General features: G+C 41.1%; 1 protein-coding gene across 8 annotated transcripts in view; it reads left to right on the top strand.

Annotated features, from left to right (window-relative positions):
* The window catches only part of LOC124872321 (nephrocystin-4-like), a 277,448-nt gene that overhangs the window by 239,032 nt on the left and 13,702 nt on the right, over nucleotides 1-24,714 (top strand). For all 8 annotated transcript variants that reach the window (XR_007039267.1, XM_047372196.1, XM_047372205.1 and 5 more), the window contains 6 exons: nucleotides 8,617-8,806; nucleotides 9,361-9,444; nucleotides 14,453-14,609; nucleotides 14,935-15,011; nucleotides 15,246-15,331; nucleotides 23,589-23,760. Coding sequence is in view for 7 of the 8 variants with exons in the window: in XM_047372196.1 (XP_047228152.1) it covers nucleotides 8,617-8,806; nucleotides 9,361-9,444; nucleotides 14,453-14,609; nucleotides 14,935-15,011; nucleotides 15,246-15,331; nucleotides 23,589-23,760 (766 nt within the window). In the remaining variant the exon portion in view is untranslated. The remainder of the gene's footprint in view (nucleotides 1-8,616; nucleotides 8,807-9,360; nucleotides 9,445-14,452; nucleotides 14,610-14,934; nucleotides 15,012-15,245; nucleotides 15,332-23,588; nucleotides 23,761-24,714) is intronic.

The raw sequence follows: 24,714 nt of genomic DNA, 5'->3' as shown, positions 1-24,714 counted from the left end.
CACGAAAGAGTGGAAACATAACAGAAATAATGGACCTGGACTACTTTCTGTGGGAAAGGAAACTGAATGTACACATGGTTAATGGAAGCAGCATCTCATTATCTTTATCAAGAAAATAAACCTAGCGTAGAAGCACTGGGCCTGCTATGCTTTCTACAGGTAACACAAATGATGTACAAAGTTAATGGCAACAATGGGTCTGTAAATATCTCTGTCCAGGAACAAGATACAGCTTAACACAGCGTTGCTGCATCAGGAGTACTTTCTTTGTGAAAGAACAATGACCATGCAATAAATAAATACACGTATTTTCAAAGAAACAGACACAGGTAGACACAAGAGCAATGGGCCAGGTGAACTGTCTAAAACAGAGAAGAAAGAGACAGCAAAAAATACATAAATGGAGATTATCAAGAAAACCAAAGTCCCTCTGACCACAAGCTTTATCAAATACGATTTTTTGTAAACTCAGTCTTAAAAGCAGACTCAGTGCTTCTTTGACACCCTCAAACATTGCAGTGAAACTGTAAATATTTTCTGTTTTCACCTGAACAAAAAGTTTCCAATGTAACTCAACCAATGGTAACTGACAATCAACACTTTCAACTCATTAATGATTAAATCTTTAATTAGTGAAACCAGTCATTATTACTGCAAATGGCAGTTTTCAGTTGATCTCATATTGTTTTGTAATTTGTTCTTCCTTTCTCATTTGTTTCAATTAATTAATTTCTTTTCTGGCCTGTTATTTGTTATTAGGAACAGTGATTGTGAAGAATTTGGATTAAAATTAAATGCACGTGGGAACTCATGACCATTTTCTTTCCCCCTTAAACTTCAAGTTTACATACTGAGGAATGGCCCTCTTTTCACCAGTACACTATTTCTCTGTGATGTATTCTTTTGACTTTGTGCCTCTGGGCTGTACTTGTCATGAAGCTATGAATGGGCCTATGGGCAATTCCCTCAGGCAAAGTCTGTTGAAACACAAACTCTGAGAAAATGTTACACCAGGGTTTAAAATGTCTCAGAGAGTCCCAATGCAGCTGATGATAAGACAGTGGGTCCTCCCAGTATTAGCTGGAACTGGTCTCAGACTATGTACGTGTGGACATAAACCTCATGCATGTGTCATTAAATCATTCAGATAGATGGTCTAAAATGAGGCTGATTATTTGGGGGTAAATTTCATGTTTATGTCAACAATGATAAAGGAGATAATTTCAGTTTAAGTATTCAGATTTCTATGTGGGATTTTGGTTCAGCATTTTGCTCATTATTCACAGACACACAATAGGCCCGCAGACAAAGATGATTCTCTCGCCTTCAGAAACACAAATATGTCCTTGACACTAATGCATCTATAATGCTTTTGATATGCTATATAACCCCTTTAATCCAAACACAGCAGCCATTATTCCTGATGTTTGTGGATTGTTCTTTCTTGGTATCCATGCTGTGCCCGTTTCTTTTCATTTAGCATCATTGTTAATCCCCCCTTCGCAGAGTCTTTTGTTGTGGATTCTGATCATGCCTGAGCTTTGGATTAACATATATCAGGTTGATCAACAAAGGCAGCAGTGCACCATGGATAAATCATTATGGCATTAGCCCGACCACTGGGCCTACTCTAATTGGGAGTCATCAATCCCACTATCTGTCCTCTTACTGGTTTAGGACCCTCTTTATTTCTTTATTTCTTGATGAGGCTGTGTGACAATTTACCCCGAATGGTTTCACCTTCACCAAGTGTGTTAATGTGTAAATGAGGAATGAAAGTTTTGTATTATTCGACATACTTCTTTTGCAGCATCTGGATTTCATCGGTGACACTGGAGTTCAGTAATTGTATATTTTATAACATAATGATTTGTTATTATAGATAATGTCGAAGCCGTCTCTGCTTCCCCGGGTCCGTTGATTTGGGTACAGGTTTCAAAAGAGTGAAATAAACACAAGTACAATCAGCTTATGTTTGCCTCTGCAGAGTAAGAGAAAGGTGCTCCAGTCAAAACTTGCGAGCCCAACTCTGCTATCCTCTGTTTTCAGCTCGTTTTATTCAGTCTTAAGGGTGTGTTCAACATATACATATATCATGTCACTCATGTATATAGCATAACATTTCCTTAGGCCCAAATAAGGAGTGCTTCTGGTTATTCTCTTCTAGCAAACTCATCCTCCCCTGTCCGGTAATCCCTTGTCATTCACCAATTTATGACTTTGCACTTTCTATGCTTCACTCCCCTCTCCTCTATCTGCACACAGGTTACACACATAGATAGTTTATATTCTACAATAAGCAGCCCTACTATATGTTGTACTTCAATGTGTTTTGGTTTACCCTGGTCTACATAGAATGGATAAAAGGAATATAAATAATGATTTTCCTACATCTATTTGATGCTTTATTAAATCTGTAGTGTTTTAATTATGATTGTATGGATTTATTTTGCTCCTGATATTGAAAACAAAGTTTCAGTGGTTCACTTGACCTTGAGCTGTGGAAGTAAGCCTGTGTTGAAGATGTTATTCAAATTTTAACCCTCCTTTAACCCACAGGACCCACAGCTGTCCAGTAACACCTCAAATTTTTTATCTTCCACCTCAGCCCTAGACCCTTCTGCTTCTACATGTTTGCCTTCAACCATATCAGAAGACGCTGATGCTTCCTTTGCTTCCCCCTTCCACCTGTGTGTCTCAAGAAGTCAGGTGGAGAGACAACTAGGGAGACAGAACCAGAATAAAGCTGCAGGTCCAGATCATGTCAGCCCTAGAGTCCTGAAGGGCTGTGCAGAGCAGCTCTGTGGGATTCTGTGGGATCCTGTTGGCCCACCCGAGTAAGCAAACAGTAAACCATCAGGACTCCCTTCAGTTTGCTTATCGCTGTGGAGTTAGAGTTGAAGATGCCATCATACACCTGCTTCAACAAACCCACTGTCATCTGGACAAAGCCGGCAGCACTGTGAGGATCATGTTCTTTGATTTCTCCAGTGCATTTAATACAATGCAACCTGATTTGCTTTGTCAGAAACTCCAGAAGACTCAGGTGGAGGCCTCAACAATCTCCTGGATCAAAGACTACCTGACAAACAGACCACAGTTTGTGAGACTGAAGGGTTGTGAGTCTAACCACGTAGTCAGCAGCACAGGAGCACCACAGGGGACTGTACCCCTATCATTCCTTTTCACTCTGTACACCTCAGACTTCCAGTACAAGACAGACTCCGGTCATCTGCAGAAATACTCGGATGATTCTGCAGTCGTGGGGTGGATCAGAGATGGACAAGAAGCTGAGTACAGGAAGGTGGTGGACCGCTTTGTGGCATGGTGTGGAAACAATCATCTCATTTTGAACGTGACTAAAACAAAGGAGATGATTGTAGATTTTAAGAGAAACAGGAATAGGTCAGACACTGTTTCCATCATGGGAGAAGAAGTGGAGGTGATGGAGGATTATAAATACCTCGGTGTTCACCTGGACAACAGACTAGAGTGGAGATGCAACTGTGAAGCCATCTACAAGAAGGGACAGAACAGACTGTACTTCTTGAGGAAGCTTAGGTCCTTTGGTGTTTGCAGCAAGATGCTGTATATCTTCTATAAGTCTGTTGTGGAAAGTGTGATCTCTTCTGCCGTCATCTGCTGGGGAAGCAGCATCAGAGCCAGGGACTTAAAAAAGCTCAACAAGCTGATAAAGAAGGCTGGCTCTGTTCTGAGGACTCCTCTAGAACCTCTGCAGATCATTGTGGAAAGACGGATTCTTCATAAAATGAAAAACATTATGGAAAACCCTGAGCATCCTCTTCATGAGACTGTCCTACAACAACAGAGTGTCTTCAGTCAGAGGCTTCTTCAGATCTGCTGTAAGACGGAGCGCTACAGGAGATCCTTCCTGCCCACAGCCATCAGCATCTACAACGGCTCTTTGAGGAAACCTTCATAATGAACTACAACAACATTTAATTTCCCTTTGGGATTAATAAAGTATTTTTGAATTGAATCTGAATTGAATTTAAAGCATCTAATATGTTTATTTTCTACTTGTTAAACCTCCTGCAGAAATGTTTTAATAATTCAAACACAATCACTGACTAAAATCTTAAGCACCTTCAATTTGGACACATAACCATTGGTGCCAGATAGCCATTTGCCAGTTACCGTGGTATACCCAGTTCAGTGACGTTTTGTTAGTGCTGTGTAATGAGTCTTCGAGGCCTTTTGCTTAGTTGCGGATGCTTCCGCAACTAACTGAAACAATGGACATCTTCATTAAGATGCCTTTCACCTTGCTCCTGCTGTAGATGTTGACACGAGGAGCTGTTTCCATAAGTGGCTAACACATGTTTCCTCCAGTTTTGATATGCCTTCTTGATAATTCGGCTCATAGCCTTTTTCCTTGTAGTTCTAGTTAAACAAGTATGGAAAAACTCACAAAAAAATGTTTTCCTGCTTCGAAAACATCATGCTTTGCTTTAAATATCTTAAAATTTAATGAGTGGTGTTTCAGCTGCGCTCTGTGTAGCTTTCTCTGACAGCTGGGAGCATCTGAGCACATTATAGAGCAGGTGACATGACACAGACATACCAGGAGCTGCAAACTAGCCGTGAGTTCACATGGCTCACTGGGGCTGCAGATGACATAATCGCTGACAGTACATAAGCAACAGGTTTGTCAGGAACTTTGAAGCTGAAAAAATGAAGATAATAATGTTTTAACAAAATAACCACATCTGTTGCACTATTACTAATGATGATGCCACCACTTATGCCCTTTAATATCTATTCTAGTCCCCAGGTATTTTGATTTACTAGCCTGTTAAGTCACTAAGGACAAAAATGTAGCTTTAAAACATTTTTGGAAGTGGACATTTTTGTCCTTAATGACTTATCAATTTAATAACCTTTACATCTGTATCAAATTCAAAAATATGTTGGCTAATCTTTGACACATCCTGGACCATTAAAAAAAATCCTAATCCCCTAACATTAAAATGGAAAATATCTCACTTTTTGTGTTTTTCATAAATAATACATAAAGTTATTACACTGCATTTGAAGTGTTAAGATCCTCAATATTCCTGAATGTTTAATAGTTTTGAGCAGGGCTGAGGTTGTTTAAGATTTTTATGGAGAAAAAGAAGAAAAAATGCATCTTTAAAGTTTTTATAGCAGATATTTGGAAGTAGACTCTTTTTTCTTATTGCTTTAATAGAGTAGTACATATTTTTACAGTGTTCTGTTGATCTTTTAAAAGAATTAAGTTTGTCAAATAGAGTTTGTTAAACATAAATGTTCAATATGCAACCACACCCAAAATATACATATTTTTCCAAATTAAACAAAATTGTCCATGATGATGCATGTAGACTACTCGTGTCAACTCAAATTATTTACCCATGCCCATTGCTGGCCTGTAAGTAAGGCAAATTACATCGTGATCAGGCTGTTCCTTCCTTTTTTCACTAAGTGTAAATTTATTCATCAGGGAGACAATAGAGTGACATATGCTATTACCGGTAAAATGCTTAACAGTTATGTTAAGACAAAAAAGCTGTTCTAATGAACACAATATAGTTTAAATAACAGCTGGTACAAATCCTAAACAACTCTAGGAATGTTTTCAGGCAAAAAAGTTCTTTTTAAATTTTAGTGTAATCCCTTTGTCCACATTTCTGCTGTTTTCTCCTCCGTCTCAGTGGGAAGTAAAACTGGCTATGGTATCTGTTGGGCTACATGGGCAGCAGCTTGGTCAGATCAGTAAGGTTGCTCTGTTGTCACTTCCTCATCAATATTTCAGCAGATGTTTGACAAGCAGGTTTCTTGAGAACCTGGGGGGAGCCTTAGATTGGGTCTTTGTTCTATAGAAACATACAAGAAAAAATTTCAGCATCAGTCTTTGAAGACAGAGTGCTTAGTGAAAGGCTAAGCTAGCTGTAGCTTTGATGTCAGCAGGTGTTTTCGAGCCCAGAGGCTCCTCTTGATGTAGAGGACATGTTTGCTACCCGTTGCCATCCATTTTGTTGGGATTTTACACTGTGCCTGACAGAGCCCAGTGTGGTTAAAGAATAATGGCTAAGAGACTGTGTGTTTCCTCTGAGCTATGTTGCTCTTCTCTCATAATTCTTCTGTCTCTGTGCTGTTCTCAGCTCTGGATTTCAGTCTTCGTATTCTTTTAGTTTTTGGTTTTTCATACTTAGCTGTTTTTCCTTTATTTAAAAATGTATCAGCCAACAGTTTGTAATGAAAACTTGCAGGTGAAACAAACATTCTAAAAAACTTCTTTGTTGCCTAAGCCAAGGGCAAAATGTTTTATTCAAACTGCAGTGTGGGAATATCCACATAAATTTCATAGAATTGACTGTAGCATCTATGCCTAATGTTGGCAAGATGGAGCTCTAAAAAATTTAAAGGCTCCCAGTCTCCAATTGAGAGAAATTCCCCTCTTCACTCCCGTGGCTTCAAACCTTTGAAGTCTAAAGCAGCCGTTCCCTGAATGCATTTGTGTGTGAAATCTTTTGCATATAAAGAGAGAAGAAGGAGGAGAGATAAGATATTTTGTCTGTTGCAATGGGTTATCGCGTTCTGGTCGTCATTCCCTGGAAATCCATTTTTAGGGGAGCGAACTGGGGCTTTTTCTGACCTCTTTACACCTTTTCTATACCCGCTGTCACTATTTTAAAGCAAATAAGTGTGTAGGAGAAGTGTACCTGCTTGGTTCAGCAGTTTAATGAAATTTTACTCCTGGCTGTTCAGAAAAGTGTGCACTGTTTAGACTTCAGACTTAAGATCTTCCTTTATTTTTAAGAGTTTGTGGCACTTGTAGCCTTTATTCACCAGTAGCTTGACAGGGAAGAAGGGCAGAGAGAGATATGTGAGACATGCAGTAAATGCCCGGGAGACAAGAATTGAACCTGGATCAGCTGTGTTGAGGATGATGTTGCACCTGCTCAACCAGTGAGCAACATGGCTGCCCCTAAAGTTGTGTATTTCAACAAGCCTCCCAAGTGAATAATTTAACAGTGTATGTAGTTAAGACCTTAATCTCAGGAGACGTTATTTATATTGAAAAGAGTGAGACCTAGTAGTAGTTTTTTTGCAAATATAAATGAGTGTATTTTTAGTGTAGTCAATACACTGTAGGAATACCTTTTGCTGCAGTAATAGCTGCAAGTTTGTCTCTACCAACGTTTGTTGAAGAACCCCACAGCATGATGCTGTCACCTCCATGTTTCATGATTGGTATGTTGTTCAAGGTGATGCATAGTGTTTGTTTTCTTTCACAAATTTTTGCATATTGATGTGATTTCCAATCCATCTATGTATTTAGATAACTTGCCAAAAAACCATAGAAACAGTTCAGTCATGAAACACAAACCCAAACTTACCTAAAATGTGTAAGCTGACACAGCTCTTAATTTAATTACATTTCTTTAACACATCTCGTACACTGGCTATGCATCTTTTATTTTACAAATTTGCAGTCACCATGAGCCAAGATGATTTAAGTATTGGTATAATGAAATAAATACAAAAAACATCACCGATTAGAATTTTTGCTTCACTTTTGTGGGAGTGAAAAATGTTTTTCTGAACATAAATATCTACAAAGTTTTGTTTGTTTTCAATTTGTCTTGACAGAAATTGCACAAATAAATATACACAACTGTCTTTTTAAAATTGATTTAACTTTTTCTTGTTTTAAAAATTAGACCACTTACTCTAAGTTCATATTTTTTTGTCTAATTTGGAACACATTTTGGTAACAATTTGGAGGAACATTGTTTGTAACCTTACACACAATTTGAGCAACTTCAACCTATTAATTCTTAAACCTTTTTGTATTAAGGCATTTGTGTTAGGAAATATGTTGTTATTGGGAGCAAGAGAGTCTGTTATAACAATTTATATACTGTACATATCCTTTGCATTGTGAGAAGCTTTTACCTGCTCAACAACAGTCTAAAGAGAGAACATTTTAATGAAATTAATAAAGCAGTCTGATTTTTGTAGATGTAAATTTAGTTTCTAATTAATGTCCATCAAATTAGTTTTTTCTGACCAAAACATTTTGGTCATCAGTCATCAGTGAACAAAACTAATTTGAACAACTTTGATACATTGCACATTTTATAAAATGATAAAACAATTTCACAAGAACATTTTTCAGATATTTTAACTCCCTCAGCAACTTGCTTCTTAAAAATTTTTTTAAAAGTCTTGGTCTAAACCGCTGTTTGTTAGATTTACATGGCTCCTTAATACCTGCTTAAGCAAAGTTTTTCTGTTAAACTTGCATTTTCTTACACTTTTTGAATTGCTTCTCAGCTGGTTTAATTGGGTTTATTTTGGCTTCTGATCAAGGCAACATCTGAAGATGAAGCACATGTTGGTCTTCTCCACTTGTTCATTCTACAGAAACATAAATCAGTTGTGTTTTTGGTCTGTTCAGCTCCATCTCACCATGCAAATGAACTCTGTCCTGTAGTTAATTTCACTATGGATTCTTTTTATTTTATTTTGGTCATGTAACAAATAATATGAGCTCCTAGATGGTTTTCAGAAAATACGTAAAATCTTGCTTTGATCACATTTCTGTCCTTTAATCTTTTCATCCAGTGTCATCACTGACACCGAGGAGTGGCGTTACTTCAAAGCACTGACAAAAACCTCTACCCCACTGGAGGAGAACATGTTTCATGTGGAAAAAGGTGCTCCTGGTCCCAGGGTTTATCTCCGGCCTAAAGAAAGTGTCCACATTCCCCTGAAGTACCAGAGTTTCTGGTGCAACAACACCATAGCTGTCCAGGTAAAGTTCAGATTAGATGGTGACTTATTTTTATGTTTCAATCTAATCTAAAAGTTTGAAAAGATTATTTTTCTTTTTTACTGTATAAAACAGACATCATGCTGTTCTGTTGCCACATTAGAAAACTTAAATGGACCTCTGAACACTTCTTTTTTTTCTTATACTGATTCAAGTACATTAACATCTTTTAAAATATACTGACCTTGATCTGATCAAATGTGTTTTAGCTGCGAAGAAGCCATGGAAAAAAAATGTGGAGTGAGAATAAGACTTCAGGAAAATGTCATCACATCTCAGAGTTTATTAATCATAGCTGATCTATTTAAAGGAAGCTCTGGGTTTTATTTTATTTCTTCTCCCAAGTATGGTTCAAAACAAGTGTCACTTACATCAGCTGTTGTTTAATCCTCGGTGGATTGCTGGTGGCTTGAACCCCTTAGGTTGTATCCTGTTTGTTGTTATCATTTACAGTTTTATTTCCTAAACGTAGATTTGTGATTATATGCATATGCTCGATTTTGATAACAGTTTGTGTTTTTATCAAATCCTTACAGGGACCAAGCTTCTTACCTACAGGCAAAGGTTCCCAGATGGCCAAGAGGAATCTGTCCAACATTATTAATGCCAAAATTATCAAGGTACTGAGTGTCCCACTACGTCCTGTACGATATTTTTTGAATCTTGAACCATTTTAATCTCCATCTGCAGATTTTTGCCTCTTTATCTCCTTTTGAAAAACCTTTTATCTAAAACTTATTTATCTTAAACTTGAACTGCAAAAAGAAGCTCTTTATCCATATGTTACATGTCTTTATTGGTTAGAGACAGGATGACAAAGACACCTAAACTCAGACTACAGAATTGATGTTTGGTTCAGAAGCTTTATTACAGTTAAGAAAACCTCCTGAGGAACGCCAGAATGCCAACTCTTGTCATTTTTTTAAAAATAAGACAAACAAACATCACCAACAAAATAAAAACTGTTTAAATTGCCTACTATTAACTAACCAGACAAGACAGAAGAGTAAATTCGAGTGATTAAAATTGCTTCTTTTAATTAGTCTCTTTCCAGCAATTGTACATTTGGCAGTAATTACAGTGCCTTGCAGAAGTATTCACACCCCTTGAACGTTTCTGCATTTTGCCACATCACAGCCAGAACTTTAACGTGTTTTATTATGATTTTATGGGACAGACCAACACAAAGTGCTCTATAATTGTAAAGTGGAAAGAAAAGGATGCATAGTGTATCAGAAGGTTTTACAAATACAAATCTGTGGGGGTGTAGCCACTACTCTGTAGAACCATATTTTGCTGCTGTCACAGCTGTTTGTCCTTTGGCCTATGTCTCTACCAGCTTTACACATCTACAGATGGAAATCTTTTACCCATTCCTCTTTGCACAACAGCTCAAGCTCAGTCAAGTTGGATTCAGAGCATCTATGAACAACAGATTATCAATCATATTTAGGTCTGGCCTTTGTCTTTGGCATTCCAACACATGCTGTGATCTAAACTCTTCCAGTGTAGCTTCGACTCTGTGCTCAGTGTCTTTGTCCTGCTGGGAGGTAAATGCCTGCTCCAGAATAGCATGATGTTGCCACTGCCATGTTTCATGGTGGGGATGGTTGTTCATGGTTATGTCTCTTTTTAGTTTTCTGCCACATGTGGTGTTTTGCATGTACTTTAAAAAATTAGACTTCCTACATGGCCTGTGGGAAACTTTAAACTGTACTTCTTATGGTTTTCTTATGGCATGCAGAGTTACCATCAGCCTCTTGGCTTTTTATTTGAACAATGCTCCACTTTCCCTCCACTTGTCAGTTTAGGTGGACAGCCATGTCTTGGTCAGCTTGCAGTTGTGCCATACCCTTTCCATTTTCATATGATGTATTGAACAGTACACTGTGAGATGCTCCAAGTTTGGAGTATTGTTTTATAAAAAACCCTGCTTTAAACTTTATCCGTGACTTGTTTGCTGTGTTCCTTGGTCTTCATGATACTGTTTGTTCACTGATGTGCTTAATTTAAACCTCCAAGGCATTCACAGAACAGCTGGATTTATGTTAAGATTAACTTATTCACAGGTGGACTCTATTCATCAGGTGGTATCAAAGAAAGGTGGCTGAATTCAAATGTTCATCACATGGTTCAGATTTGTAAAGCCTAAATGCATTTTCCTGTACTTCACAATTATGTGACACTTTGTGTTTGTCCAGTAAATACAAAAAAGCTAATAAAATACACTGAAGTGTGTGTTTTTTCTAGAAGTATGAATAATTTCGTTATGTTATGCAACTGTTAATATTAAAAATGTTAAAAGAATGGAAAGAATGTTATTGTTATTGTGCCATGTTTAGCTATAAGAGTCTAAGATTGTTGTGTTTTCTGCTGCAATAGTCTGCCGCAGCTGTTAACAAAATGTTGACATGTTTCTCATGATTCTATGCAAACAGGGGACTGGGCGATGTATCTGCAGACTTGAGCTTTGATCTCCTACAAACAGCATTTCCAAAATCCCTTACCAACCTGCGTTATGCTGTGTTCCTCCTGGTGTTCATTTGCAGTAGCTTGAAGTGATCACATTACACAGGCTGATAAATACGTGCCCTTCTGCCAACAGTTTGTTTATTTTCTGTGCAGGTCATCACTGCAGCTCTGAGCCAAAAAAAACTAAACAAAAAAATCATGTCAACAGGTCAAAGAGGTCAGGTCTGGATCAAATCTGTATCCCGCTAAAACTGACAAGTCCCAACAGCAGAGCTGTCAGTATGCCAGCTTTGACCCTGCTGTCAGTCAGCACACATCACCAGAGCCAGATATAGGCCACAACTGCAGGTCAGCATGTGGTAGCAGAGCCGACACATCCAGGGTTCGGACAGCTGCTCTGTGTTTAGTGAACAAATTGTTTAAGGTTAACTTACAGGACTGAATAAGGTTTACCTATTAGGCTTTCTTTATTCACTGCAAAGGATACATCTGTATCTGGTCCCAAATTAAAGATTCAAAGCATTGTTTTTAAAATGTATAATGTATAAGCATTTATGCAGCACCGGTCAAAATGTCTATGTTGTGAACATTACAGTAGAATATTAACTAATCATCTGAATGAATTAAATGTTAAACTGAATACTCTATTTAATTTAATTACGTTTTCTTTTGTGCTGTACACAAGAAGCATAAACGTAAGGAGAGGAGCCTAAGTTAATGAAACAAATTCAAGAGCATGGCGCTGGCTCAGCAGTAGAGCACGTGACCCATGGTTAGAGAGGCTGCAGCCCTTGATGTCGCTGTCTCCTGGTCGAGTCTCAGCCATGGCGACCTGTGCTGCATGTCTTTCCCCTCTCTTCACCCCATTTCCTGTCTTCCTACTTAAAAAATGACAAAAAAAGGCCACTATTGCTGCAAAACAAAACCGTAAAAACAAAAAAGAAGAATGAAAGACATTCCAACTCTGTGATGACCTGTGCAACGATTGTAATTAGTTTTTCACAGCTGTCTTTCCCACCAGTGATGCAACTTGCAATAAACTGTCTAAAAGCCTCTTATGTGGAGTCCCACTTTTGGGATCTAACAGCTCCTCTAAGAAGCTCCTTAGCCCTCTGTAAATTCACCTAATTGATGTTCTGAAAGGCAGAGAAGGTTATCAAAGGATCCCCTTTTCAGATTGTTGTCTTCACAGTTCATAATTTAATTAGGAACTTAAGTAAAGGATGAGGTCAAGTTGAGGTTTCAGAAACCAAGAAAGATGTGCAAGAAAACATCAAAATCTGACCTAAACTTTAATTTTACTGCAAGACAAATTCTCAAAGCTTAACCAGATTCTGGAGAGGTGTTGTGCTGCCCTTGGTGGATAAGTCAAAAGAATTAAACACATTCCTGACACCTGTTCAGGGGTTGCGTTGGTATGAATTTTATTTTGCAGAATTTTATTTAGCAGTTCACAGTGTTGGGGGAAAATACATCACATTCCAGCTCTAGTTAAAAAAAATATTATTTAGGTATCAGGTTTGGACCTTTGAGTGGAATCCCTGTTGTAAATATTCTGTGATATAAAACAGTCTATAGTATAAACACATCTGGATTAATGCACTTAATGTTGGCTGTTTTATGCAGCAGCCTACAAAGCATTTTCCAGTGGTCATTGGAGATTTGCATAATTAGATACCAACTAATCTGTATTCTAGCATACCGTATCCTTATGGTAACACATATGGGGAGAAAAGATTCTCAGCTTGTGGCCTTTTTAAAGATTTATTACTATTAGGAGTTGAGTTCCTTAGGAAATAAACTTAAATGATTTTTATGCTAAGGAATACACTTAAGGAATTAGAGATGGTTCCTTTTCTGTACATCTAGAGTCCCAGTTTGTATAAGACTCTCATACGAACAGATCAATAATGAGAGAATTTTCAGGTAAACTTAACAAGTTGTTGGTTCTGAAGCTGTTTAAGGTTTTCCACACAAACATATGAATGCATCAATAACGAACTGAGTGTGGAGATGTGCCATGCTCTACACAACTCCACGACTTGCATATGAACATTCCTGGAGTTATTGGACCCTACAGCTATTAAAACTATTGGGCTCTAAAAGCTATTGAGGAAAACAATTGTTGTACTCTTCTGAAACATGATAAACAATTCATTTATCCATGTGTTTGCAACTATTTGATCTCATTGAAGTCAAGTGCACAGGGGTGCAGTAAATACCTTTGGCAATAGTGTCTGCATCCAAGGAGCTGCTGGGCTTCTTAACAACAATTGAAGAGGCCAATTAAAGCCATTAAAGTGCAGTTTGCAGGAAGAAATCTTTTTCCTGATATATTTAGAGCTATCAACTGCACATATATTACTGAAAGTGCCATCACAGGCTGAATATGTTTCTGTTAGCAAGAAGCATTTTTACTCTAGTGATCTACAATATGTGACGAGGGGACATGGCACAATTCATTCAGGTTAATGAAGAGCATGGTTTGGTTTTGGAACATATCATCTTGTCTTTACAGCATAATTTCTTTTAATAGGTTAACTTAATGATGTCCTTTTTTACTGGGTAAGCTAGTGTCTCAAAGCATTGTACCAAGCTCCTGGGGGGCTTGGTGTTACGTAGTTTTGTGAATGAACACATGCATAAAGTTTGAAATCCTGCTGCTTCACTGTCCAAATGTAACTTTAATTGGACGTGTGATGATGCACATAACATATTACAGGTTGATGAGTCTGTGTTTTTATATGCATCGTTTAGAGGCGTCTCCAACTTGGCTGCTGCCAAGTTCCACTTCTATCTAGTTGCAAATGTAAAAGTGGGTGTATTGGGGAAGGAGTCTGGTATTGATTTTTGTGTTTGCGCAGATTGATTGATTTTGTTTAGTAGCAAATCCATGCAAGTTTTTGTGCATGAGGCCCCAAGTATGCACACATTCAGCTATATTTATACTGTATTCCTTATACATGCTCAATATGTTATTACTTGCTATACTCTCTACATACAATTTACAGCAAGTTTTATTTCAGATTACCCCTCACTCTCTGTCTTTGTTCTTAAACACAGAGAACAGTACTTCATTAGTTGTTTTACGAAGAAAATTCAGTTTCACTGCAAGTCTGCCATGCATACCACTGACATATTACCTTTCCCCCACAGGTTACATTCAGAGCAGAAGATGGCAAGCCGATGGCCATCTGCCAAGTGAATGTGGAGCCAACACCCCATGTTGTGGACCAGACTTTCCGACTTTACCACCCTGAACTTTGTTTCCTGAAGAAGGCCATCCGCTTACCGCCATGGCAGGACCCAACAGGTTGTTCGGGTTCCCCAGACAGTCCCCAGTTATTGATCATTCCCTGAGCCAAAACTCTGCTTTGTACTGCACTGACTATATTTTAAAAAGATTTACTTGAGATAAATGTGTTGTTTTTTTTTTTGTAGCCACAAAGGAATTTAAGTCACATTATTAAAACCAAAGCAGGGGATGAAAACAAGAAAATTTAAAAGTCTATGATTATAATCTTATTTGTGCGACATACTCATATAAATAATGATTAAATAATGATCAGATACACAATTTAGCACTAGTCTTTCTTGTAATCATAAAAAAATGTTTGTCTTGTTTGTGTCTCAACCAGCTGAAGACCCAGATTCCTGGACTCTTAATTCTGTTCGCTGCAGTGACCCTAATATCATCTGCCAGACAAGGATGCTGGTGAGACATCATTATTTTCCTCCATCTTTTTGTTCTGACCACAAGTAACCCACAGTAGTCTTTACTGATTGCTACACTGGCGATTAAACAGAAAATATTTTCTTGCAATTCCCCAGGCATGAATTTTAACCATCTTTCTACCTTTACCATATGTGAGACAAACATGTCATTGCTTTGTTAGTCATTTTACTTTTCCAGTTTAAATTGTTTCCCTTAATTATTGTTCATGTCTAGGTTCCAGGAGAGCCTCAGGATGTGTACTTGAAAGTGCCCGGGAGTCCCAGTCCACACATAAAGATGTTCTTTGTGATGGTTTTCACGTATGTATTGTTTGACTGTATAAGGTAAACACAAACTCAGTTGCCCCGAGCAAGATTTTTGACCAATTGACTTAATAAAAATGTTGGCACAGCTTTGAACAGTTTGTTTTACTGAAAGAACGGTTTGGTGACCTCCACGGCGGATCTTTATTCATAATCTGGTCAAAACTGTACCTTGTCTTGCAAAAGTGCTAAACCTTTTTACAATTTCTCACATTGAAACCACAAACCTCAGTGTATATTATTACGAATCTTTAGATTTTTTTTAGACAAGCACCAAGTTGTTAAGTTAGGAAAGAGGGGAAATAGTACATGTTTTTTTTTTTATATATATATTTTCAAAATATTTAATTTTTTACTATTAAAAATCTGACTAGTGTGGTGCACACTTGTATTCAGCCCTCTTGAATCAATACGTTGTGAGAAAAAATGTGTCCCTGCTGTTAAAGCTGCAGGTCTTGCCACAGTTCCTCAACTGGTTGACTGGGCCATTAACTTACATGAATATACTTTAATCTAAACCAATTTTATTGTAGTGTTGTGCTGCATGGTTTGGGTCCTTGTCCTGCTGGAAGGTGAATATCCACCCAACTCTTCATTATGGCCCTATATTTAGCTCTTCTAGCTCTGTTCATCTTCCCATTAAGTCTGACCAGCCTCTTCAACCTGAGCAGGGCATTTCTGCAGCTCCTCCACAATTACTTTTCCAGCCTGTCAGTATAGGTGGATGGCTATGCCTTGGTAGGTTTGCATTGTGCAATAATCTTTCCATTTTTAGATGATGGATTTAATGTTACTCCCTTGAAGTGTTCTTGGAACATTGTTTCACATAGTCATGCTTTAAAGTTCTCCACAACTTGACCTGTTTACATGTTCCACTTTGTACAAGAAGCCTTCTGTTCACTAATGATCCCTTTCTAAGCCTCTAAGGCCTTCAGAGAACAGCTGGGTTCAGATGGTAGCAGATTAAACTAAAGATGCCGCTGTTTGTTGTGGCTTGCCGTCTCCCGGTCTCTGTTCCTGTCTTGTATTTAATATTTAATGTTAACAGTTGTGTCTTTGTTTGTGACTGGTGCCCGATCATTGTTGGTGTGAACGCCAAGCGCTTTTTGACATTTGTGACATGATCGGAACTAGAGCTATTTTTTTGTTTCTCAGAGATAATCTATTTGAGCCTGATCTATTTCAGTCTGCCTTTACAGCAAATCATTCCACTGAGACGGCGCTGACAAAGGTGGTTAATGACTTGTTAAATATTAAATAAGATGGTGCTTCAGTTTTATTTTTGTTGGACCTTAGTATCGCCTTTGATATGGTTGTTCATTGTATCTTATTTGAGACGCATCTCAGGTAAGGTGCTTATGTGGTTAAGGCCTCTTTTGTCTGACAGAACTCAAAATGTTTTGGTAAACAATGTTCTGTCTGAGCCTTGTGCAGTCAAACATGTTCCACAAGGCTCTGTTTTGGGTCACCTGCTTTTTTCCATTTTTTCCCTATCTTGCTCCGCTTGGTCAAGTTTTATGTTCTTTTGGAATTGGTTTTCACTGTTATGATGATGATTTGCAGATATACAGGGGTTGGACATTGAAACTGAAACATCTATCATTTTAATGTGGGAGGTTTCATGGCTAAATTGGACCAGCCTGGTAGCCAGTCTTCATTGATTGCACATTGCACCAGTAAGAGCAGAGTGTGAAGATTCAATTAGCAGGGTAAGAGCACAGTTTTGCTCAAAATATTGAAATGCACACAACATTATGGGTGACATATCAGAATTCAAAAGAGGACAAATTGTTGGTGCACATCTTGCTGTCGCATCTGTGACCAAGACAGCAAGTCTTTGTGATGTATCAAGAGCCACGGTATCCAGGGTAATGTCAGCATTCCACCAAGAAGGACGAACCACATCCAACAGGATTAACTGTGGACGCAAGAGGAAGCTGTCTGAAAGGGATGTTCGGGTGCTAACCCGGATTGTATCCAAAAAACATAAAACCACGGCTTCCCAAATCACGGCAGAATTAAATGTGCACCTCAACTCTCCTGTTTCCAACAGAACTGTCCGTCGGGAGCTCCACAGGGTCAATATACACGGCCGGGCTGCTATAGCCAAACCTTTGGTCATTCCTGCCAATGCCAAACGTCAGTTTCAATGGTGCAAGGAGTGCAAATCTTGGGCTGTGGGCAATGTGAAACATGTATTGTTCTATGATGAGTCCACCTTTACTGTTTTCCCCACATCTGGGAGAGTTACGGTGTGGAGAAGCCCCAAAGAAGCGTACCACCCAGACTGTTGCATGCCCAGAGTGTGGCATGGGGGTGGATCAGTGATGGTTTGGGCTGCCATATCATGGCATTCCCTTGGCCCAATACTTGTGCTGCCAAGGACTACCGAACCATTCTTGAGGACCATATGCATCCAATTCAGGATACAAACATTGTATCCTGAAGGCGGTGCCATGTATCAGGATGACAATGCACCAATACACACAGCAAGACTGGTGAAAGATTGGTTTGATGAACATGAAAGTGAAGTTGAACATATTCCATGGCCTGCACAGTCACCAGATCTAAATATTATTGAGCCACTTTGGGGTGTTTTGGAGGAGCAAGTCAGGAAACATTTTCCTCCACCAGTATCACGTAGTGACCTGGCCACTATCCTGCAAGAAGAATGGCTTAAAATCCCTCTGACCACTGTGCCGGACTTGCATATGTCATTCCCAAGATGAATTGACGCTGCATTGGCCGCAAGAGGAGGCCCTACATCATACTAATAAATTATTGTGGTCTAAAACCAGGTGTTTCAGTTTCATTGTCCAACCCCTGTATATGCCTCTACTTTTTGAAAATGGGTTTAGTTTGTCCAGACTTGAGGTCTGTCTTTCAGCTGTTAGAAATTAGTTTTCTGAGAATTTCCTGTTCCTTAACTGCAAAGACAAATCATTGGACCTCAAAAATGTAATCATCATTTTGACAATGTTTCTCTGTTTTTTGATAACTGTGTTGTACAATGTACTGACAAAATTAAAAACCTTGTTTTTTTTTTTTTTGATCAGACCCTTGTATTTGGCCAGCATATTAAGCACATGTCTACAGTGTCCTTTTTTCATCTCAGAAGAATTGCTAAGATCAGGTCTATCCTGTCTTACAATGATGCTGAAGTCCTCATCCATTCATTTGTAACATCTTGCTTGGACTACTGCAATACCCTACTGTCTGGACTGCCTCAAAAACGTTTTAGAGCTCTGCAGATGGTGCAAAATGCTGCTGCTCGTATTCAGACCAAAGCGGGGAAATATGAGCATATTACCCTCAGTGTTGGCCTCTCTATATTCAAATAATCTTCTTAAGGTGTATGTACCTTCTCGTGCCCTCCGTTCTCAGGAAACTGGCCTTTTGATGTTTTCTAAAGTCGGGAAAAAGACTTTTGGTGAGCGAGCTTCCTCTTTTCGAGCACCTAAACTTTGGAATAGTCTTCCTCTGGATGTAAGACAGGCATGCCCTGTCGATGCTTTTTAAAGCATAGCTAAAGACCTTCTTGTTTTCCCTTTGATATGTTCGTTCGTTCGTTCGTCGTCTTCCGCTTATCCAGGACCGGGTCGCGGGGGCAGCAGACTCAGCAGAGACGCCCAGACGTCCCTCTCTCCAGACACCTCCTCCAGCTCCTCCAGGGGGAGCCCAAGGCGTTCCCAGGCCAGCCGAGAGACATAGTCCCTCCAGCGTGTCCTGGGCCGTCCCCTGGGCCTCCTCCCGGTGGGACGTGCCTGGAACACCTCCCGAGGAAGGCGTCCAGGAGGCATCCGGTATAGATGCCCGAGCCACCTCAACTGGCTCCTCTCAATGTGGAGGAGCAGCGGCTCTACTCCGAGCTCCTCCCGGATGGCCGAGCTCCTCAATCTATCTCTAAGGGAGTGCCTGGCCACCCTACGGAGGAAGCTCATTTCAGCCGCTTGTATCCGTGATCTCGTTCTTTCGGTCATGACCCAAAGTTCATGGCCATAGGTGAGGGTAGGAACGTAGACCGACCAGTAAATTGAGAGCTTTGCTTTTCGGCTCAGCTCTCTCTTCACCACAATGGACCGGCACAGCGCCCCCATTACTGTGGCAGCTGCACCGATCCGTCTGTCGATCTCCCGCTCCATTCTTCCCTCACTCGTGAACAAGACCCCGAGATACTTAAACTCCTCCACTTGAGGCAGGAACTCCCCTCCAACCTGAAGAGGACAAGCCACCATTTTCCGGTCGAGTACCATGGCCTCGGACTTGGAGGAGCTGATCCTCATCCCAGCCGCTTCACACTCGGCTGCGAACCGCCACAGCGCATGCTGTAGGTCTTGGCTAGAGGGGGCCAGCAGGACCACGTCATCCGCAAAAAGAAGAGACGAAATCCACTGGTCCCCAAACCAGACCCCCTCCGGCCCTTGGCTGCGTCTAGAAATCCTGTCCATAAAAGTTATGAACAGGACCGGCGACAAAGGGCAGCCCTGCCGGAGTCCAACATGCACTGGGAACAGGTCCGACTTAGTGCCGGCAATGCGGACCAAACTCCTGCTCCGCTCGTACAGGGACCGGATGGCCCCTAATAAAGGGCCCCCGATTCCATACTCCTGGAGCACCCCCCACAGGGCATCACGAGGGACACAGTCGAATGCCTTCTCCAGGTCCACAAAACACATGTGAACCGGTTGGGCAAACTCCCATGAACCCTCGAGCACCCTGTAGAGGGTATAGAGCTGGTCCAGTGTTCCACGGCTGGGACGAAAACCACACTGTTCCTCCTGAAGCCGAGGTTCGACTATCGGTCGGACTCTCCTCTCCAATACCCTGGCGTAGGCCTTACCAGGGAGGCTGAGGAGTGTGATCCCCCTGTAGTTGGAACACACCACCCCAGTCTGCCAGTCCAGAGGCACTGTCCCCGACCGCCACGCAATGTTGAAGAGGTGTGTCAACCATGACAGCCCTACAACATCCAGACACTTGAGGTACTCAGGGCAGATCTCATCCACCCCCGAAGCCTTGCCACCGCGGAGCTTTTTAACCACCTCTGTGACTTCAGCCTGGGTGATGAAAGAGTCCAACCCCGAGTCCCCAGCCTCTGTTTCCACCACGAAATGCGTGATGGCAGGATTGAGGAGATCCTCGAAGTACTCCTTCCACCGCCCGATAATGTCCTCAGTCGAGGTCAGCAGTCTCCCGCCCCCACTATAAACAGTGTTGGCAAAGCACTGCTTCCTCCTCCTGAGGCGCCGGACGGTTTGCCAGAATCGCTTCGAGGCCAACCGGTAGTCCTTCTCCATGGCCTCACCGAACTCTTCCCAGGCCCGAGTTTTTGCCTCTGCCACAGCCCGGGCCGCAGCACGCTTGGCCTCACGGTACCCGTCAGCCGCCTCAGGAGTCCCACAAGCCAACCACAGCCGATAGGACTCCTTCTTCAGCTTACCTGCATCCCTTACTGCCGGTGTCCACCACCGGGTTCTGGGATTGCCGCCACGACAGGCACCGCAGACCTTACGGCCGCAGCTATGGGCAGCAGCATCGACAATAGATGCAGAGAACATGGTCCACTCGGACTCTATGTCTCCAACATCCCCCGGGATCTGGTCGAAGCTCTCCCTGAGGTGGGAGTTGAATACATCCCTGGCCGAGGGCTCCGCCAGGCGTTCCCAGCAGACCCTCACTATGCGCTTGGGCCTGCCGAGTCTGTCCGGCTTTCTCCTCCTCCAGCGGATCCAACTCACCACCAGGTGATGATCAGTGGACAGCTCAGCCCCTCTCTTCACCCGAGTATCCAAAACATGCGGCCGAAGGTCTGATGATACGACAACAAAGTCGATCATCGACCTCCTGCCTAGGGTGTCCTGGTGCCAAGTGCACTGATGGACACCCTTATGTTTGAACATGGTGTTCGTTATGGACAATCCGTGACTAGCACAGAAGTCCAATAACAAAACACCACTCGGATTCAGATCGGGGAGGCCATTCCTCCCGATCACGCCTCTCCAGGTGTCACTGTCGTTCCCCACATGGGCGTTGAAGTCCCCCAGCAGAATAATGGAGTCCCCGGGAGGGGCACTATCCAGCACCCCCGACAGGGACGCCAAGAAGGTAGGGTACTCTGCACTACCACTCGGCCCGTAGGCTGAAATGATAGTCAGAGACCTCTCCCCAACCCGAAGGCGCAGGGATCAACCCTCTCATCCACTGGGGTAAACCCCAACACGAGACGGCTGAGCTGGGGGGCAACAAGCAAACCCACACCAGCCCGCCGCCTCTCCCTGTGGGCCACTCCAGAGTAGAAGAGAGTCCAACCCCTCTCAAGGAGATGGGTTCCAGAGCCCACGCTGTGCGTGGAGGCGAGCCCGACTATTTCTAGTCGATATCTCTCGACCTCCCGCACAAGCTCAGGCTCCTTCCCCCCCAGCGAGGTGACATTCCACGTCCCTAGAGCCAGCCTAAGCATCCGGGGATCGGGGCGCTGAGGTCTCCACCTTCGTCCGCCACCCAATCCTCTTTGCACCGGTCCCTCGTGGTTCCCCCTGCAGGTGGTGGGCCCACTGGGGGATGGCCTCGCGTCTCTCGTTCGGGCTTGGCCCGGCCGGGTCCCGCGAGGAGCAACCCGGCCACCAGGCGCTCTCCGACGATTCCCGACCCCAGGCCTGACTCCAGGGTGGGACCCCGGCTCCGCCGTACCTGGCGACGTCATGTGCCTCGATATTGTGTTTTTCATGAGGGGTTCTTGAACCATTCTTTGTCTGACCCATCACCTAGAACCTGTTTGCCATGGGAGACCCTACCAGGGGCATTTAGGCCCCAGACAACATAGGTTGTTGTGAGTTATTTTTGTTATTTTTATTATTTTTTTATTTTAATGTCTGTTTTTCATCTGCCTGTACAGCACTTTGATTGAAATACTAAAATTATTCTTATTATGTTTACACTGAGATAAAGTCACGCATCCGAAAGCAATCAATTGCACTGGATTTTATTTATGGGTATCAGATAAAACAGAATTTAAATAAATGCATGTCACATTTTTCAGAGGTTAAATTGTAAACAAACAAACAAACATGTGTCTCTTTTCCCCACTTCAGAATCATGTGGTAATATAAGAAATAAATTGTGACAAATTGAAGGCATCTGAATACATTTGCGCGGCACTCTAGATGTCTTACTGTGTGGTACCAGCTCCTGTATCTTAATAAAAGTCAAAGACTTTAAGTTAACTCTAACATTATGCATTTAACACCGTGCCTTTACTACATTAAGGCTTTGTGATTAAAACATTATTATTTAGAGATTATATCCTCATAAAACACACAAGGTTTTTTTCACCATGATATAATGAGGGAAACAGACTACAGATGACATGTAAAATGTCATCTGTAGTCTGTCATCTGTAGTCTGCATCAGTTTGTACTAGATACAGGAGCAACCAGTAGTGCTCACAAACTCGCAGACTGTTTTTATTTTACTCTGTAACTGTGGCTCAGCTGGTAAAGCAGGCTTGTGGTAAAGTCTCAAGCATCTCCTTTCCATGTGCAGAAGTGTCCTTGGGTAAGACACAGAACCCCAGGTTGGTCCTAATGGCAGGTGCACACTTCTCATGGTAGCTTTCTCATCTGCCACTGTGGCTTTGTGAGAAAAAGGGGAAAAGAGTGCCAATAAGTATAAATCCCTTGAAACACTTTAAACCACTACTTAAACTAAGTGCTTTTCACTTTCCATCAAAGATATGTATAGCTGAACTGAAAATGGTAGTATTTGTAATACATTTCATGTCTGAGCAAGTATTAATGTTAATTTTCTATATATTGTTGCTAACATTAGAAATGTTGTGAACCCAAATACTGTTCTGTGTACATCTGTTCACTATCTGAAGATATCACTTCACTTCATCAGCAGCTCCAAATGTTACTAATGTTCCATGGGCCCTGAAAAGCTCACTCGGCCTTAATTCTATCACAAATATCCCCAAAGGTTTCTTGAGTGCTGTTGTCTCAGAGCAGAACTGAGTAGGTGACTACATTGCCTCCCACTCTCACAGTCAGCAAGGGCTCCTGAGACTCTGTTCCCTTCATCTCAGCATGGAGTGGATGATGATGATGGTGATGATGTTTGTGCTTATTAAAATGCTCACAGAGCCCTAGATCAGCTCTTCTGATATCCAACCTCATGCTTCACCTGCTGCATCTCCAGGGGGCCTTAGCTTAATTGTTCTTGACTTTGTACGGTTCTTGTTTTTTCTCGTTGACAGTGATAAGTGGATGGCAGCACCCTCTCAGATCTGGCAGGTTTACGTGCATTTTCTGGAGCGCGTGGACATCAACTGTGTGACTGGCCAGAGAACCTGTCAATCTCTGGTTCTGAGGGGAAGACAGGCTGTTCGCAAGATCAAATGTTTCTCATCACACTCAAAGGAAATTGAGGTAAACTTTCAATTGGTAAAGAAGTGAAGTAAGTTTATGATGTGCCTTAATTTTACCTGATGCTCACCCTCAACTCCTTACATTTATTGGTGTGTAAATGTGCGTAAAATGGTCTGAAAAGTTGTCACATCCAACGACAAAATCCCTCAATAACAAGCTTCTCTGTCATGAACAAACATTAATTATTGGTACGTGAAGGTGTAATTGTTTATGTACATGAGAGACTAGAAAAATGCTACACCGAGCAGCTCAACGAGTAGTAGTTTCCTATTTTAGTTCAAGAAAAGTGAACTTTTTTAAGCTGTTTTTAATAACTTTTATTAGCCATTAGCACAGTTAACACATTTAGCATAAGTTACAGCCCCTGCATGTATTTTCTGGACTGTAAATATTCCTATCCAGTGTCAAAGTTTTCCAACGGGCTACCGACATGTCCAAACTTTATATGCCTTAATGGCAGAGGGAGGCAAAAAATTCCAAATATAACAAAGCGATGTTTTGTATTCGGGTTAGTTTCTATCTTTTTTTTTTTTTTACTTTTTCATTCTAAAACATGTCCAAATTTTATTAGGTAATTGTTGGGCAAGACAAGTGGCTAAAGAGGTTTTGTATTATCAGTGTAAAATTATTTCACTCAATGAGAGATGACAGAGAAGCATTAGAGTTTGCAGTTGCAGACATGCATATGGATAATTGAGAATCTTTTCTTCTGTTGAAAGGTAATGACAAAGTTATTGTCGTATCTTTAGTAGATAATTCTCTTGGCTTTTTTATTTAACATAAACTCAGCATAGTCAGTGCCAGAGTCTAAAGCTATTAGCTAGTCCAAGAGGGGCAAAGAGCAAGGCTGAACAACAACTCTGATCTTAAAAATATCAGTGCGGTTTATACAAACATTATTTTATGTATCTTGTCATCACATTTGCATTGCGCAGTCATTTACAGAAAAGTTGA

Source organism: Girardinichthys multiradiatus, chromosome 1, assembly GCF_021462225.1.
Source record: "Girardinichthys multiradiatus isolate DD_20200921_A chromosome 1, DD_fGirMul_XY1, whole genome shotgun sequence".
NCBI lineage: Eukaryota > Metazoa > Chordata > Actinopteri > Cyprinodontiformes > Goodeidae > Girardinichthys > Girardinichthys multiradiatus.
Note: the sequence above shows the minus strand (reverse complement) of the source record. Positions and strands in the feature narration are given on the sequence as shown.